This window comes from Triturus cristatus, chromosome 3_2 (genome assembly GCF_964204655.1).
Source record: "Triturus cristatus chromosome 3_2, aTriCri1.1, whole genome shotgun sequence".
Taxonomy (NCBI): Eukaryota; Metazoa; Chordata; class Amphibia; order Caudata; family Salamandridae; genus Triturus; species Triturus cristatus.
This window is the reverse complement of record NC_140584.1, coordinates 328,934,024-328,950,702: the sequence shown is the minus strand read 5'-3', so window position 1 is coordinate 328,950,702 and position 16,679 is coordinate 328,934,024. Positions and strand designations below refer to the sequence as shown.

Genomic DNA, 16,679 nt, shown 5'->3' with positions numbered 1-16,679 from the left:
CGTGCTTTACTACCCAACTTTGTTTCTCTCATAGGACCATATCATAAACACGTGCTCTTGTGCAGGGCACATCTATTTCCTTTTTTTATACAAGTGCACTGTCTATGACTCTTACACTTAACTCTGAATGTCTCTGTTTTCTATCCACGAAGAGCTGCACCGACTCAGTGCAGAGTCAGTAGCCTCTTTCTAACTTTCGTTCACATAACTTGGAAATTCTACTGTTAATGCATCAACTTGAGACAGCACAAAGCAGAAAAAGAGAAAAGCAATTCCTGGTCACTGTTTCCGCCTTGTGCTATCTGCATTTCTTGCTATATTTTAAAAAAATATTGAATTATATGTACTAATTTTAGACATCTCTTATGCGAAAAACAAAAAATAACATGCCCTCAGTTCTGCTCTGAGTTTGCGCCCTCTTTATGATATGATAGCAGTCAGTCAAAAGCTTTTATTTCGGTATAATACCATAAAACGACATAATAGCTATTTACAATAAAAATGAAAAAAATATACAATACATAAGATACAGTCCATCATAGACACCTTGTTTACAATAAAATTAACTTAAAACACGATTGGGAGCATTAATAATAGGGACAAGATAAACAATATCCAGTCCCTAGATAACCTCATCGCTAAACATGATTCCACTACAGCGCTAAAGTCTTCTTTAAAAATAAGGTGTTACCTCTTAATTTGTAATTTTTTACACCTAGAAAACCACATGGAGAGAAGAAACCTAGCCGTCGCAAAAACTATCATGGGGGCAGTATCGTATTTAAGAATTCTAAACACCTCCTGATAGTCCCTAAGACCCCTGGACTTGCAGAGTTGAATAATCCATTTTTTTCTTGCCTTGATGTAAAGAGGGCAAAAAAGGACAACATGCAACTCTGTCTCACAGCTATCGGGACATTCTGGGCAAAAGCTCATAAGGCAAGGCGCGTTAGACCACCTATGGGTGAAAGCCCTCAGTGGTAGCGAGCCGTGTCTGAACTGAATGTAGAGTTTCTTGGCCAATGGGGGCTGAATAACATCCAAGAAAACTTCAAAATGAGGACTAATCTTAACATCCAGAAAGGTGTTAGTGAGCCTACCCAAGGAAGAATGTAATAGAATTCCCTTTCGAAACTGCTGTAAAACCACAATCAGTGATTTCTTAGTTAACAAGCGGCAAGGTTCTTCTGGTGTCGACCACAGATCCCCCTTTCCTAAGAGAAAACAAAGATTCTTAACATACACCAACCATGGTATTTTTTTCAAATTCCCTTTTGACAAGAGATCACCAAGATCCTGCCTATAACTCACAAGCTCAGGTGTAGACCAGAGCCGTCTCCAATAGAGGAGTGGGCGGTTCAAGGCGATCTCTTCGATAGGGACTAAACCTATATCCCATCTCAAGGGGATTAAGGGGGTACTCATAGGTAATTTCAGGAGTCTCCTAATAAAGGAATTCTCAGTGGAAGTTAGGGGAGCGATACTACAATGGCCCCAAAGCTCAGTGCCATAAAGTGCACCACCTCTAGCTTGTAATTTGTAAATTTCCATAGGGGGGCCCAGAGGTTTAGAAGATGTATTATTAAAAACCTTCAGAATACCCCCCACAGTTTGTGTTAACTTCAAATTGGCCTTCGCCACATGAGATCCCCAATTCATTTTATCATTAAGAGTCACCCCCAAATAATCAAATGTGGATACACAATCCAACTCTATACCTTCCATCTGGGGATGAGGACAATTGGCTAAGTTAGGGCTAAAAACCATAAATTTGGTTTTGGATAGATTCAATTCTAGACCCCTTATTTTACAAAAAGGAGCAAAATGCCTCTAAGGAACGCTGGATGCCCATAAATGATTTTGACAGTAGGAGCGTATCATCCGCGAACATTAGGGCAGGTATCTTACGCCCCGCTAACATTGGGGAATCCAGATTAGTAGCACACAGTAAGTGCTCAATCAGCCCATTAATAAAAAGAGAAAATAAAGTTGGAATCAAAACACAACCCTGCCTCACGCCCTTTTCAACCGGAAATGGAGCCGAGATTTCCCCACATCTCCCAAATCTCACCCTTGCATAAGTACCTTCATGCATACGTTTGAACAAGTGGCAGAGATAAGGGGGGGCACCCATCTCCAATAATAATGTCCATAGTTTCTCCCTTTGGACCATGTCAAACGCAGACCGAAGGTCAACGAAGATCAGATACAAGTTACCAGCACCCATAGAAACTGTCTTCCAATAGACCAACTGCAGCTTGAACAGTTGATCAATAGTGGAGACTTTTGCTCGAAAGCCCGCTTGAAGAGAGGTTAAAATTTGGTGTTCCTCCATCCAAGTCTGTAATCTTAATAGGAGCACACGGGCAAACAGTTTCTGTAAAACATCAATCAGGCTTATGGGGCGATAATTCGCCGGGTCCAAAGGGGAAGATTTTTTATGAATGGGTATAATTTCAGCACCTAACCATGTGTAGGGAATCTCAAGGCCCTGTAGAATAGCATTAAAATAAACCCGAATATAGGGAGCCCAGATTTTTATTTCGCTTCGATAAAGATCGCCTGGAATCTTATCGAGGCCCGGGGCTTTCCCCACAGATAGGGTACTGAGGGCCAACTCAATTTCCGAAAAGGTAACAAGTCGGCTCTCCAAATCTGCGTGTACCGGATGAACCACAAGAATATCATTTGGCTGAATTACTGGATCTAATCTACTATTGGCATTATTAAGCGAGTAGAGGGGCTTGAAGTACTCGAGCCAAACCTCCTTGCTGAGATTAGGAATAATGGCGGACGAACTTTCAGCCGAACCGGCTCGAACGAGATTCCAAAATGCCCTTGGGTCACGATCCTCTAGTGCTTGCTTCATGCTCATCCACCTTGAGTCCTCCCACTCAGATTTTGCCATTTTTATCAAGTTTTTATAATAAGCCCTCGCAACTCTAACGCTTGACTGAGTACCCTCTTTTACCTCCGTAATTAAAGCAGACTTTGCCAACCTACAACTTTTATTAAACCAGTGATCTTTCTTTGAGGTCCTCGGCCTCTGTGATGTAGGGCTATAAAAATAGCCAACCACACAGCCCAGAAATGTATTATGAATATCCTGCAGGTCCGAGAAATGATGCTGTAAAATAACACCATTGGGACCCAAAAGGTGGGAGACCTCCACCAAAAGACAGGAGACGCTGCGGTATAGTTCCGCCAGTTTCGCCTCCTCAGTCAGGAACCTTGCCCACCTAATGCGTCTACCACCTGCAGCTAAAACCAGATTCTCGCTGCTTGGTATAACTATACTGCCAGGAACTTTACCACCTCCAATTTTAGTTAACAATTCTAATGACAGTAAATTGTGGTCACAGTCAACCCTAGGTATGACAGAAAAAGCTCCTAAGTAGCCCCAGAATTCAACATTCACCAAGATATAATCAATTGTTGTACAATTCCCGGGTCTATTAAAAGTGTAGGAACCCGGGACATCAGGAGAAAGTCTGCCATTGCAGGCCCTTAAGCAATGGAGGATAACTATCTTGTTAATCTCAAGGGCCAAAGGCAATAAACGTTTTGCTGGGTACATAGTACAATCTGGGATTTTGAGGATTTCATCCTCATCTAGAGTAACTGGCGGGATCCCGAGGAGGGGTTCAAAATGGCAATTAAAATCAGCCCCTATGATTTTATGAGACAGAGGGGGAAGAGAGTGTGAAATAACATCTAGGGCACCCAAGATCGATAAGCCCAACTGTAGAGGATAGGGACGCAGGTAGACATTCAATACTACCAACGAATATCCTGCGGGAAAAGTCAGTAGCAGACATAAGATGTCAGGGGACAGTGAGTCAATAGTCTTGACTGAGCAACCTAAGTGCGTGGCAACCCAGACAGCTAACCCCCCAGAAGGTCTACCCCTGGCTCCTTGAACCGCGGGAACAAAAAAAAACGCATAGCCCACCCTCACCGGGGAGGACCGTGGCCAAGTTTCTTGAAATAGACAAATATCATATTTGTCCATTAGCTCTCCCCACTCTGGATTAGAAAGTTTGGACCCCAAACCAGCCACATTCCAAGACCCTACCAGGGGTCTGCGTCAAGCTACTTGGGAGGGACGATCCGCTTGAAGGTCATGGTCAACAAGACAGGGGGACACTGTTCGGTCCAAAGGATCAGACTCAGGTGGCCCCTGAATAAAACTATTGCTTTGAGGGGATAGAGGGATAGAGATTACTCCTGTCCCGGTTCCATAAGCTGCACTAGGGAGGACCACCTCCGTACTACAGCCAACCTTACCCTGGCCCCCAACCCCATGCATGTGCCTTCCTTTGTTGTTCCTCAGAGATGATGGTCAATCCACAGAACTCAATACATCAAAAGGGTTTGTGGTCGGAATATTATAGTGAAATTGGTGGGTGGATTGATGAAAATAGGGTAGTTCCCTAAGGTTTGGAGCACAAGGGTACGTATAAAAGTACCCTAAATGGCAGGTATCAATAGATCCTGTTTTAGTCTTCCCTCCAAAATCCAAAATATGACCAACAACTCTCAGGTCCCTAAAGTTGATTAAGACACAATCCCCACCAATGTCTTTAGGTCTGGTCCCCAGCCAACAAACTCTACGTACAAAAAGAATCTCCCCCCGACCTACTCCATTCAATGGTCTATATTTAGATAACCAGTGAATAACTTTATTTTTTAGTTCCTGGTATGTTTCCCCCCCTGTCACTTAGTAAAGGAGGTACTCCCGTAAGCGCCACCACATAGGGTGAAGCCTCGGGAGGAAGCTGCGGGAAGGGAGGAGATTTAGCCAAACCTGTTGTTCCTGTATTTACAGCCGAATTAGGTGGCAGCCTACCCACCCCCAAGTTCCGAGTAGTACAAACCTCAGTACTAGGAGGTTGTTCACAAAGGGCTGCACCACTAGGAACTCGAGAGGTGTTAGAAGTAATAAAAGGTCCACCTACCAATGGGGGTATCGTTGGCATCACCAAGGGCAATTGGGCAGAAGCAGGTGAAATAGATTGAGGGGAAATAGAGGGAACCTGTAAGATAGATTTGCTAGTCATAGTTAATGTTCCCAGACCCTCCAAACTACCCTGGTCTTTTAAAGCAGAGTTTAGCTGTTTTTTCCAGGCGCCTTTGGTATTGATCAAGGTTACTAATCTGTCGATGTTAGACGACAGAGTTTTTAGAAAAGCATTTAGGGTCTGATCTATATGAGACTGTAAATCCAATAATAAGTTAGTAACCCACACCGGCGGATTTAAGATTGGTGGATTACGAACAGTATCCGAAAAATTTGAACTAGATTCAGAGGGTGCAGGATCGTCAACCATTTTTTTTGCTTTCTTTCTTTTTTTAACCTTCATCCGCCTTTTAGGTGCCACTGTGGACGTCAGAGAAGATGAAAGCGGACCAACTTCCACTTGCACCGTCTCAACTGGTGCAGGCTGAGCACATGGTAAATGTGAAAAGGAGGGCAACATAAAAGACAAAGCTTCCACCTCAGTTTGATTAAAAGAATCTGCCGAACCATCATCCAGAGGGGGTGCAGACGGAATAGCGGGGGTGATAGACAACCGCCTTTCAGTATTTTCAATTGCCATAGCTACCACCCCAATGGTTTTCTGCAGCATTTTATCAATAGCTGTGAGGCTCGGGAGTGGCGGGTTCGAATTGGCGAGTTGGTCGAGCAGTAGAAGACTTACAGTGTATCCCCATACTTAAAGCGGCGGTCGCTTAAAACAGACTCGACCTTGCAATTATTTGTTAGATAACTAACAACACAGGTAGATAAAATAAGGCACTACATGAACCGCTTTTGACTGATTACTTATCAGGAATATAAGACAATAAAATAACTAAGCATGGGTGGGCACATACCTTAGCTTTAAGATTAAAAGAGTAGAAACCAATAGTAGAGACATAATATGTATTCTTATGTCCCACAGGAAGACCCCTAAGATTGCGCTTATCAACATCTATTCGCATTCTACTTGTTGGGGTGGTACTTCATCTACTCTCGAGTCTTTGTCATCCCTTCTGGAATCTCTCCCAGATGATGTCGTCTTGATGATTGGAGGTGACTTCAATTGCCATTTCGAGCCCCTGAGTGGAGAAACCTCAATTACTTACGAGGAAGATGAGGCCAGATCTATTCCACCCACCAGCATGTACAGAGTTAAACGCTGGACTCCCCTGGTCCTTCAACTCACCTCTCTCACCTACTCATTCTCTTTGAGAGCGTGCAATGGTCGCTTCAGCGGGGATATGCCGGGGCAGCCAACATATAGGGGAATGGGACACAAATCTGTGATAGATTACCTTTTGGTTAGCCTAGATTTGTGGCCCAAAGTGATGGGTTTTAAAATAATTAGGCGCACAGAGAGTGACCATGATCCCTTGATAGTAGACCTGAATTTTCAATTGTTGAATGGAGGGTCAGATAAAGAAATTCTTCCAGTTGGGAATACAAGAGTCATACAAGGGGGGAAGCGGATACGCTGGCTTACTGTAAAACAGTCTGATTCAGTTATTGCCAGTATGTACCAAAATATTCTTCCTCTCCTTGAAAGGGTGTTTACGATGGAAGTTAATAACTATGTGGCCGGCGGAACCATGGACTTGGCCAAAATTCATAAGGACCTTGTTGAAATACTGTCTGGCTTTTTCTATAAAATAGGTTCAGCAAACCCAAAGAAGCAGGGGAAAACAAATCCCTGGTTTACAAAGGGCTGTAGGGTAGCTAAATGTGAACTACTACAGGCCATTAAGGCAGGCAATCGGCCACATATTCTGGAAGCAAGGCGGGCCTATGGGAAGATAATCCTCAGTGCCAAAACTGAGTGGGAAGAGGGAAGATGGGTTGCTATCAGAACAGCCCTTATGGCAAAAGATTCAAGGTCCTTTTGGAACCTTGTTCACACGGGGAAATCGGAGGGTAAAACCACGATCGACCCCAATGTTTCTGAAGATGCATGGGCATCGCATTTTAAAAAACTTTACTCCATTAATACAACTAGGAGAGACGATCCCCCCGCTATCTTAATGACCCTGGACCCATCCTGGGATGCCCCTCCTTGGACGATAAAGGAAGTGGATTTGGCACTGGATAATCTACAATTAAATAAGGCCCCTGGGTTAGACAGGATCCCTGGGGACTTCTATAGAGATGAACGGCCAGTTTGGGCACCTTATTTCCTAATCTTTTTTAATGCTATTCTGCAAGGCTTACCGGTTCCATCTACCTGGACGGGTGCGGAAATAATCCCTATTTTTAAAAAGGGATCCCCCCTTGATCCAGGTAATTACCGGCCTATAAGCCTTATTGACGTGAGCCAGAAAATCTACTCAAGACTTCTCCTGCAACAGTTGCAGAACTGGATCGAGGAGAATAACATCTTAACCCCACTTCAAGCGGGATTTAGGTCCAAAATATCAACTATGGACCAATTATTTAGGCTCCAGATCCTTTACTGGAAACACGTTACATTGGAGGGGGGTAGCCTATACTTGACCTTCGTGGATTTGAAATCTGCATTTGATATGGTGGACCGTAATCAGCTTTGGAATCTATTGTTATCCATGGGGGTTCCACCATATCTATGCTACCAACTGAAGATTCTCCACGAAGGGACATATGCCAGAGTTCATTATGGAAAACATGGTCATCTGACCGGCCCCTTTCCAGTAGAGAAGGGTGTCCGTCAGGGCTGTGTCCTTGCTCCAACTTTGTTTTCGCTCTTTCTCAACGGGCTCATTGATGAACTTCTGGCAACTACAGATATTGATGCCCCTAAATTGGCTTTTCGAAGATATCCTGCACTTATGTTTGCAGACGACACCCTGCTGTTGTCAAAATCGCCGATGGGCATGCAGCGGGTGTTGAACCAGTTTACCAACTTCTGCAATAAAAGGAATCTGGTGGTCAACATAGACAAAACAAAATATATGGCCTTTAATGTAAAATCTTCCAATTATCCACATCCCATGATGGAAGGTATCCCCTTGGATCGAGTTTCTACTTTTGAGTATCTAGGTTTGACCTTGAATGATAAAATGGGATGGGCTCCTCAAAAGCTTACGGCAAAGTTAAAACTTACCCAGGCTATAGGGGGCATCCTTAAAGTCCATAAAAAATGCAGTTCAAAAATTATAAGTGCCCCTCTCGAAATTTATATTGTGCAATCCAGGTCCTCGACACTTTATGGGGCAGAATTATGGGGCCATACTTCTACAAAAGATATGGTCAGTACTGAAAATAATTTCATCAGGAAAATCCTAACCCTTCCAAATAATATACCGCTTATGCCATTGAGGTTGGATTTAAATATTCGCCCCATTTCAGAGGTTGCTGCATCAAGGCCATTGATGTATTGGAGGAGGATCTGGAGTACTACCGAGTTGGCATGCTATAGAGAGGAACTGAAAGTAATCTTGGGTACACTAGGAGCCGACAAGATCCCCTGGCTCCAGTATGTTAGGCAGACATTCAATCAGATTGGTCTGGCACACCTCTGGGATAACCCAGAGGATTCAACTCCAGGCATTTCCAAGAAATCTCTTGCCACAATACTCAAAGATTATTATTTAACGAAAGCTTACAGCTTGGCCAAACCATCAAACCTGACTGATGCTTTTTTTGACTTTAAGCCATATTACGCTTTTGTATCTGAACTTGATGTTATTCAGCCAACCTTAGCAAAGAAGTTATATGTACAGTTCAGATACAGAACCCTTCCCCTATATTCATTCACCGATCGATGGGCGGGCGGACTACTTCGTGTATGCCCCGGTTGTTCGATTGAACAGGAAACCATGATTCATGTTGTGCTCTTTTGTCCGGCTTATGCCGGTATTTGGAAAAAATGGATCATCCAGTTATGTTTAAATCTGGGCATTAGGAGCTATCTTGATTTTTTTCAGGATCTTGAGAAGTGATACCAACTCACTTATTGTGGTTTCAGTTACCAAGTTCTTGTTTTCAATGTGGTTAATTCGCAGGAAACTAACTAGCGAAATCACTTATTGATATCTTGGTATCAAGCATGGTTAGAATATTGTAAAACCACATTGTTATTTTGATTATTATCTATTGGTATTTTTGTACTCCCAAATTGACTGGAATATGTATTTTATCATGGAAATTGTGTTTTTAAGACTGTACTTTTATGATTTAAAACAATCGCAATAAAGTTTTCTTGATGATGATGATAACTAAGCATACATAACACAACTAACCCAATGAGAGCAGTTAAGGGGGGTGGCCCAGCCCAGCCTCCTCCGGCCTGGAAATCAGCCGTTCCCCTCACGGCAAGTAATGCTATCTCGAATGCGCGTCCCGCGCTGCGGGAGGCGCCCCGTGCTTATAAGGGCTTCCTGCCCTCCGCTGGCGTCGTGCGCGCTGGTCGCGCTAGGGCCTCTGGGAGCTGTAGTTCCGCCTCGCCGGATAAACAATGCCTTTCCCCTCACGGCTTCGAAGTGAATAGTACCAGGCAAATGAGGGAATAGAGCAAAGTATCTGGAAATCAGCCGTTCCCCTCACGGCAAGTAATGCTATCTCGGATGCGCGTCCCGCGCTGCGGGAGGCGCCCCGTGCTTATAAGGGCTTCCTGCCCTCCGCTGGCGTCGTGCGCGCTGGTCGCGCTAGGGCCTCTGGGAGCTGTAGTTCCGCCTCGCCGGATAAACAATGCCGTTCCCCTCACGGCTTCGAAGTGAATAGTACCAGGCAAATGAGGGAATAGACCAAAGTATCTGAAAATCAGTCGTTCCCCTCACGGCAAGTAATGCTATCTCGAATGCACGTCCCGCGCTGTGGGAGGCACCCCGTGCTTATAAGGGCTTCCTGCCCTCCGCTGGCGTCGTGCGCGCTGGTCGCGCTAGGGCCTCTGGGAGCTGTAGTTCCGCCTCGCCGGATAAACAATGCCTTTCCCCTCACGGCTTCGAAGTGAATAGTACCAGGCAAATGAGGGAATAGAGCAAAGTATCTGGAAATCAGCCGTTCTCCTCACGGCAAGTAATGCTATCTCGAATGCTATATTTAAAAAAAATATTGAATTATATGTACTAATTTTAGACATCTCTTATGCGAAAAACAAAAAACAACATGCCCTCAGTTCTGCTCTGAGTTTGTGCCCTCTTTATGATATGATAGCAGAACTCTGCATCAGTGAGCAGCGTTTGATTTTCTCTGTTTATGAGCTGTACTGTCTGCAGCTCATGCACTAACTGGAAGGAATTCATTGTATGCACATTTAACAGAGCAAACGCATAAAAACAGGCTCTCGGGGATGAGCCAGCGACCTGGTCTTGGTGTGAGCCGTGCGGACACATCAGGAAACAAGTGGACTGGCGCAGAGCAGGCGATAGTCCTGCTTTTAAGACATTGCTTTGAGTGAAGCACGTACACTTCGGACAGTATCTGTGCTAGTGCATGAGCTGGAGACATATCCTGGAAACCGGAAGAGGCAACCACAGTTCACGGTTTCACAAGAGGAGGTGATGGAGTTATTTTTGTATTAAATGTTTTGCATTACATCGAGGTTAATAATTAATCACATAGCTTGTTTATGGCTTATGTAGGCTTGTTTTTTTAACATGACTGACATCTGGTTGCTATCTTGTTTGATAGCATGTGAATTTCTCTAATTCTAGAAGTTGAATTACAATTAAGAGACACGATGTGTCCTTTTTTCGTTTCTTATGTCAGTAGGGTGACCAGATTCTCAAAACAAAAAACGGGGACTGGTCATAGACATAGAAGTAGGGCTACGGTTTGCAGTAACCATCGACATTAAAGTAGGACAATTTGACAGCTGTCATAGACATAGAAAAAGGACTACGACAGCTCCCTCCACAGCCCGAGATGAAGCATTACAGATAACAAATCCGCGGTCTTTTATTGGCACCCCTCTCCTTTACACAGCAGCATTAGTACTTTTTATTACATTTACACTTTTAAGGACTATAGCATGTATTTGCCAAAAATCAATAAAACATCACAGGCTAGAAAACGCCAGATTTACTAGCTTTATCAATGCTCATTTCTATAGCTGCGCGTCAGCACCACGTAAAGTACAACTCACCAATGTTGCTTAGTTGCTTAGTTGCTCATGACAGAAAAGCATGGGAGGTAAACTGCGGAATGCTAAATTGCCAAATGGCAGCCATGGACCAATATAAAAAAAAAAACACTTCTCTCCAGGTATTACTGCCTTAGGGTCTTAAGGGTGGCAAAGGCTGGCCAACCACAAAGTCCTCCCACATTTGCGTGGTCACTGCTGGGATGTCATGTTACCTTACTGGGGTATGTATAGTGCACTCTAGCCATTGGTATCATCTCATAGTGCAATAGTGTGAAGACCTGAGCAAAAAACTTGAGCAGCGCTGCTCGCCTCCAGTTTGTATGTCTATGAATACAAGCTACAGGACGAAGAAATATTGTTTTATCCAAAGTAGAAACTTTGGCTGGCACGATGACGTAGGTGACGCTGCGTGTAAAATGTCTCTCTTCAAAGGATTTCCCTTCTTGCTACAGCGCTCACCTCAGTGACGACACATGCCGTAAACGCGCGCATGCTCAACCGGAACAATGAAAAACAGGGACATTTCTGTGTTTAACCTGGACACTGTTTGAAAACAGGGACATTTGAGTCACTTGGAGAAAAGTGTCGGGACACGGGGACCCTTCTCCAAAAACGGGGACCGTCCTGGGAAAACGGGGACGTCTGGTCACCCTACTTATGTGAGATGTATTGCTTTACGTGTTAAATGGAGAATGTTCTAACAAGTTGTTACAGTACAGATGCAGAGCACAGACTGATTCAATGCATCTCGTTAATTTGCAGATAAATGTAAGTTTGAAGTTCACTTAAAGAATCTTCATTGTGTAGGAGCCTGAGAAACTAATGATTTAGTGTTATATCAATATGCTATAACCTGATTGGTTTGTTTTGTGGGGACCATGTGTAGGTGCATCAAATATTAGAATCGTGTGAATTAAGAAACTGCAATGTATTAGAGAACGGAGAAGCATTTCCAGAAAGCGTGCAGACAGCTTAGATCAGAGTAGGACACCTCTTCTTTATGGGAGAACCAACTTTACCTAACTTTTTCTCTTAGGGGACGTTATATTAGTTTGTTCTCTTTCCTATATGACTTTGATTGATTTTGAACTTCATATTCATTAAATGTATTCACGTACTTCTTACCAATTGATGCTGATTTGTTGATTTTGAATCTGTAAACTTTTAACCTTTAATAAACCTTTATGGTTTGAAAGCTTAACCATCTCTGACTTCCTTGTGGAGTCTGATGTGCTTCACTTTATCTAAATGTATTGATTTGATGACTAGCGTCAGTTGTGGATTCTCATTCATCACATAGCGATTTATGGGCCCTGAATTTGCACTAAGAAAAGAGCTACAACAAAGTATGCGCAGTCTTAAAAGAGGAGCACCCTTCTGCTTTGTGTCAGCACACCCCCCACGATGCAGCTCACCGCATTTCTGTTACACAAGTGAGGGTTTGGGGCATTAATTAAATTCCTTTTCTGTATCAACCCCTATCACTTACCCCGCAGCCGCCTGGTCTTGCCTTCTCGCACAGGGATATATCACAGGTCATATACACTTCATCCTGGTCTTTAAAGGCAAAGGTCTCCATCCGAAACTTTACTTCCAGGGAATCGCCGTTGCTGAGAATCTGTACGTCCAATTCATCCGTCACTGGGCAGCTGTGGAGAGAAGAGAGCGTGGAGTTAGATTTGGAAGACTGCTTTTAATGCCACAGCCACCCCTATAGTCCTGCTAACTTGGGTGTGTCTTGTTCCCCCACGGAAATTGATGACATTCAAAGTCCACGACATCGAGTGTGACAGAAAGTGCTCGGAGGGCTGATTCTCTTTTCCACTCAGTGCTACAAAGTGTGAAACTCAACCACTGATTGAAACTGTGCTACAAAGTTCAAACCTTGCCACAATATTGGCGACAGCACTAAGAATACCGGATGAGATTCCACTTTTCCCAAATAAATCCGGATCAGCTCTAGATGACGCATGTGTCAGGGGTTGTGTGCGCCGTATGTTGTCGTCTGCGGACGGGGACAGGTGCTGGGATGCGCAGGGATCCTTGGACCTCCAGCCGCCGTTTCCTGGTGGGCACGTTTTAGAGACAGCTGAACTCACTACAGTCATCCAGGTGTTAGTGCATTTCCACTTAAATTCCAACTCCGTTCTCACTTTTTGTCTGAATACCAATGGGTTTCTTTCAGCTCTTGATGCGTGCTTTTAAAGTAAAAGGTGGGCGCTAGACAAAGTATCTCAATAACTCTTTCATTCACTATCACTGGGTTTGTGTTTCCAACATAAGTGGCCTCCCTTCTTCAAACGGAGGAGGTGCTGGTCCTTAAAAGATATACGTCACACCTATCTGCTGTCCAGATTTCACTTTTATGACATCGGAGAATATTTCATTTCAACTTTTGTTTGCTTGTTTGCTACGTTTGTGTTTTAAATCTAAATGTAGCGACTGTAGACTAATTTCACTAGTGTAATGACCGCTTACCCGTTTGATAGTAAGAGCACGCCGGGTTCAGCCGGGTTGTTGTTGGGGGAGGCGACGCACTTGTCTGCTCTCAGCGTAAACACGTCTCCATCCGAGAATGTAGTGGAGATGCCAATGTAGAGCGGGCTTCCCACCGTCAGTTCATCGCCCTCTGTGTACGGATCAGTAAATGCATCAGTCATGTAGGCAGCCATGGTGACGGCGATGGGTCCCGAGCCAGTCGCAGAGGGCAGAGGTACTACTCTGCACATACAAAGAATACATCAGAGGTAAGTACCGAACAGCAAATGTCATGCACATATTAACGACTGAAGAACACAATACATTTCATTACATACTTGGCATTTGTAATGCAGACAGTCTGTAACTACACAGCTTCGAGAGGCTGAACCAACGCCCATCAGGGCTAACACTTTGTCAGCAAGAACGGGACGTGTTAGACGAAAATATTTAAAGGCACCTTAATCCAGGCGAGTGCTTGCTGTGCAGTGTGCAGAACATCATAACCCAAAGAAGAACATATAGGGGCAGATTTATGAGGTTTTGCCGTAGGGAAGCGCAGCAGGCCTTCCTGCTGCGCTTCCCTACGGCAAAAGAAAAGGGCAGGGATGCGCCGTATCTATAAAATGCGGCGCATTCCAGTCCTTTTCCCCTGCGCCGGCGCACAATGGGCTGCCTGCGCCAACGCAGGCACCTCTGCACCATGGTGCAAGGGTGCCTGCGTTGCGGAGATGAATATTTTTGTACAGGAAGGGAAACCTTTCTGTACAAACATAATCACAAGATGTTTTTCCTCTTTGTATGGGTGCTGCAGAATGCAGCACACATAGAAAAAGGAAAAACGAGGAGAAATAAAGATATTTCTCCCCGTTGCGTCTCCCTTACGCCTCCCCTGGGGAGGCGGAAGCTTTTGGCGCTGCCTCAGATTTACGATTTCTCGTAAATCTGGGGCAGTGTCAAAAGGCCATGGATGTTGCTGGGAACGCCCCCAGCAACACCCATTGCACGCCCCTTTAACGCAGAACACTGCGTTAAAGGGACTGATATTTATGAGGCAGCATTAAGCCAAAAAAAGTGGCTCAGTGCTGCCTGATAAATATCACGCAGGCTTCTGCGCCACGGAACGTCACAAAAAGTGACGTTCCGATGGCGCAACGGGCCTCATAAATCTGCCCCGGAGTACTGAACCTGCTTTCAGCAAATCGATGGGTAACACAGTAAGAACATTTTTGTCTGGCATTCTTGCAACATATAAGTAAGTGCTGGAGGTTGTTCCTGGCAAGTGATAGAATGGTGGTTGTTTTAGAAACTTTGTTCCTAATATATTGTATAAATAGGGGAATGAATGTTGGTTCAGCATTTACAAATATTTAATATTGTTTATCAAGGGCCACTAGCAAATGGTATTTGTAAATAAGAGACATATTATTTATACTCTTTTGCGTAGTGGTGGCCATCTTTATCTGTTGGGGGACAAACAAAAATTGTTTTTCCACAAGTGAGCTGTAGATAACAGCTTGTTAAAAGTGTCTTGAAGGTAGAGTGGACTGTATATTTATCAATCAATGGGTGTTGTGGATAGATCATGACTTATCTTGTGATAATGAGTTTTTCTTTTAGCTGATGATAATGAATTCACTTTTGATGTGGAAGATGGAGGGTTGGAATGAATAAATTGGAGTCGAACATAGAATATTTGATGACTCATTTTTGATGTAAGTATTTCAGACACGTTAGGACTTTATTTGATCATAAGATTGAAGTAATATTTTAGGAGTTCTTAAATATTATATTCTATATTTTATTCAGACTATCTTCTGGGATCCATTCAATTGCAACGCAAAGCCTAACTAGATATGATACACCTGGATTCGGGCATTAACGTACAAGTGAGTTTTAAGGAACATGATTATAGTATTTGGGGTCATGAAAACTGATTATCTGCCAACAGTAAGACATTTGGAGTGCTTAATCTATCATGGTAAACTAATCTATGTTGCATGACACATTGTTTTTGCATGAAACATTGTTTTGTTTTTTATTATAAAATGTATATAAACTTCATTGATACAAACTTACCTAAACTGTTTCTTCAATATGTATCAGTGCTTTTTAGAAATGTTTTATATAGATATTTGATCCTGTATGAATGTCCATACGATCTATTGGTGTAGGTGGAGTCACGGTCTATTTGTATTGATTATTTGTTGATTAATGTATGAAAAATGATGTTGATGATTTAAATTGTGACTATGTATATTTAAAGCAAATATCTGATCAAAAATGTCTTGTATATGTTTTAATCTTTTCAGCCCTGGTGAAGTCCGTTTAGGGCGAAACACGTTGGGTAGGCTAAATTCATGTTGACATCTACAAAAAGAATAAAAATTAAATCAAGATTTTTCCATCAAGATTCCGTGACTCCTGTGTATTTCTAATGTACACTCCTGTAATTAAGGGTTGGATAAATTATACATTTGGTCTATATTAGTTATGATGTCTGTGTATTATCAATGATGGAAATGTGAAGTTTAAAGAAGCTTAATGATACTATCAATGATAAGACATGTTTAGATCATAGACACTTCTGTCCTGTATGTGCTAAGTAGTTTTGTTTAGTGATTCGTTGGCAGTTGAATCACAAACAGTTGAGTGGCTCGGTCTAGCTAATGAACTAAAACTAAATACTAGTGCGACTGTCCTATATCCTCACTGCCTTTCTTTGTCTTATAAAACGTGGCTAATACAAGGTAACGAGAAGAATAGGCATGAAAGAATATGCTAGAGATAAGAAAGGGTGAAAAGAAGGAAGACAAAGGATGGATATTTAATCTATCAGGAAAAGAAAATACTTGTGTGTAAATAATTGGAAAAACAATCAGGTATTACATTTAGAAAGGAGAAATGAAGATGCACACTGAAGACCTTGGCTTCTTGGATATGCAAGCCCTCCTTGGAGGTGAGGCAACAAGGCAATTGCTTTACGGCGCCTAGAGAATACTCCGGGTAAATAGATGCTCTTCACTTTGTGTAGCTTATCTTTGTTCATTCAATAAACAGGCATTGTGCTGACGGCATTTACCCTGTACACTTTGTCAGACTATTTTTAGTTATTTTTTCCAA

The 16,679-nt window shown here is 43.1% G+C and overlaps 1 protein-coding gene across 2 annotated transcripts in view; it reads right to left on the bottom strand.

Moving 5' to 3' along the window:
* The window catches only part of LOC146857291 (uromodulin-like), a 570,867-nt gene that overhangs the window by 56,559 nt on the left and 497,629 nt on the right, over positions 1-16,679 (bottom strand). For both annotated transcript variants that reach the window (XM_085647790.1, XM_085647789.1), the window contains exons 7-8: positions 13,557-13,799; positions 12,568-12,727 (exon numbers count right to left, since the gene is read on the bottom strand). In XM_085647790.1, the coding sequence (XP_085503916.1) occupies positions 12,568-12,727; positions 13,557-13,799 (403 nt within the window). The remainder of the gene's footprint in view (positions 1-12,567; positions 12,728-13,556; positions 13,800-16,679) is intronic.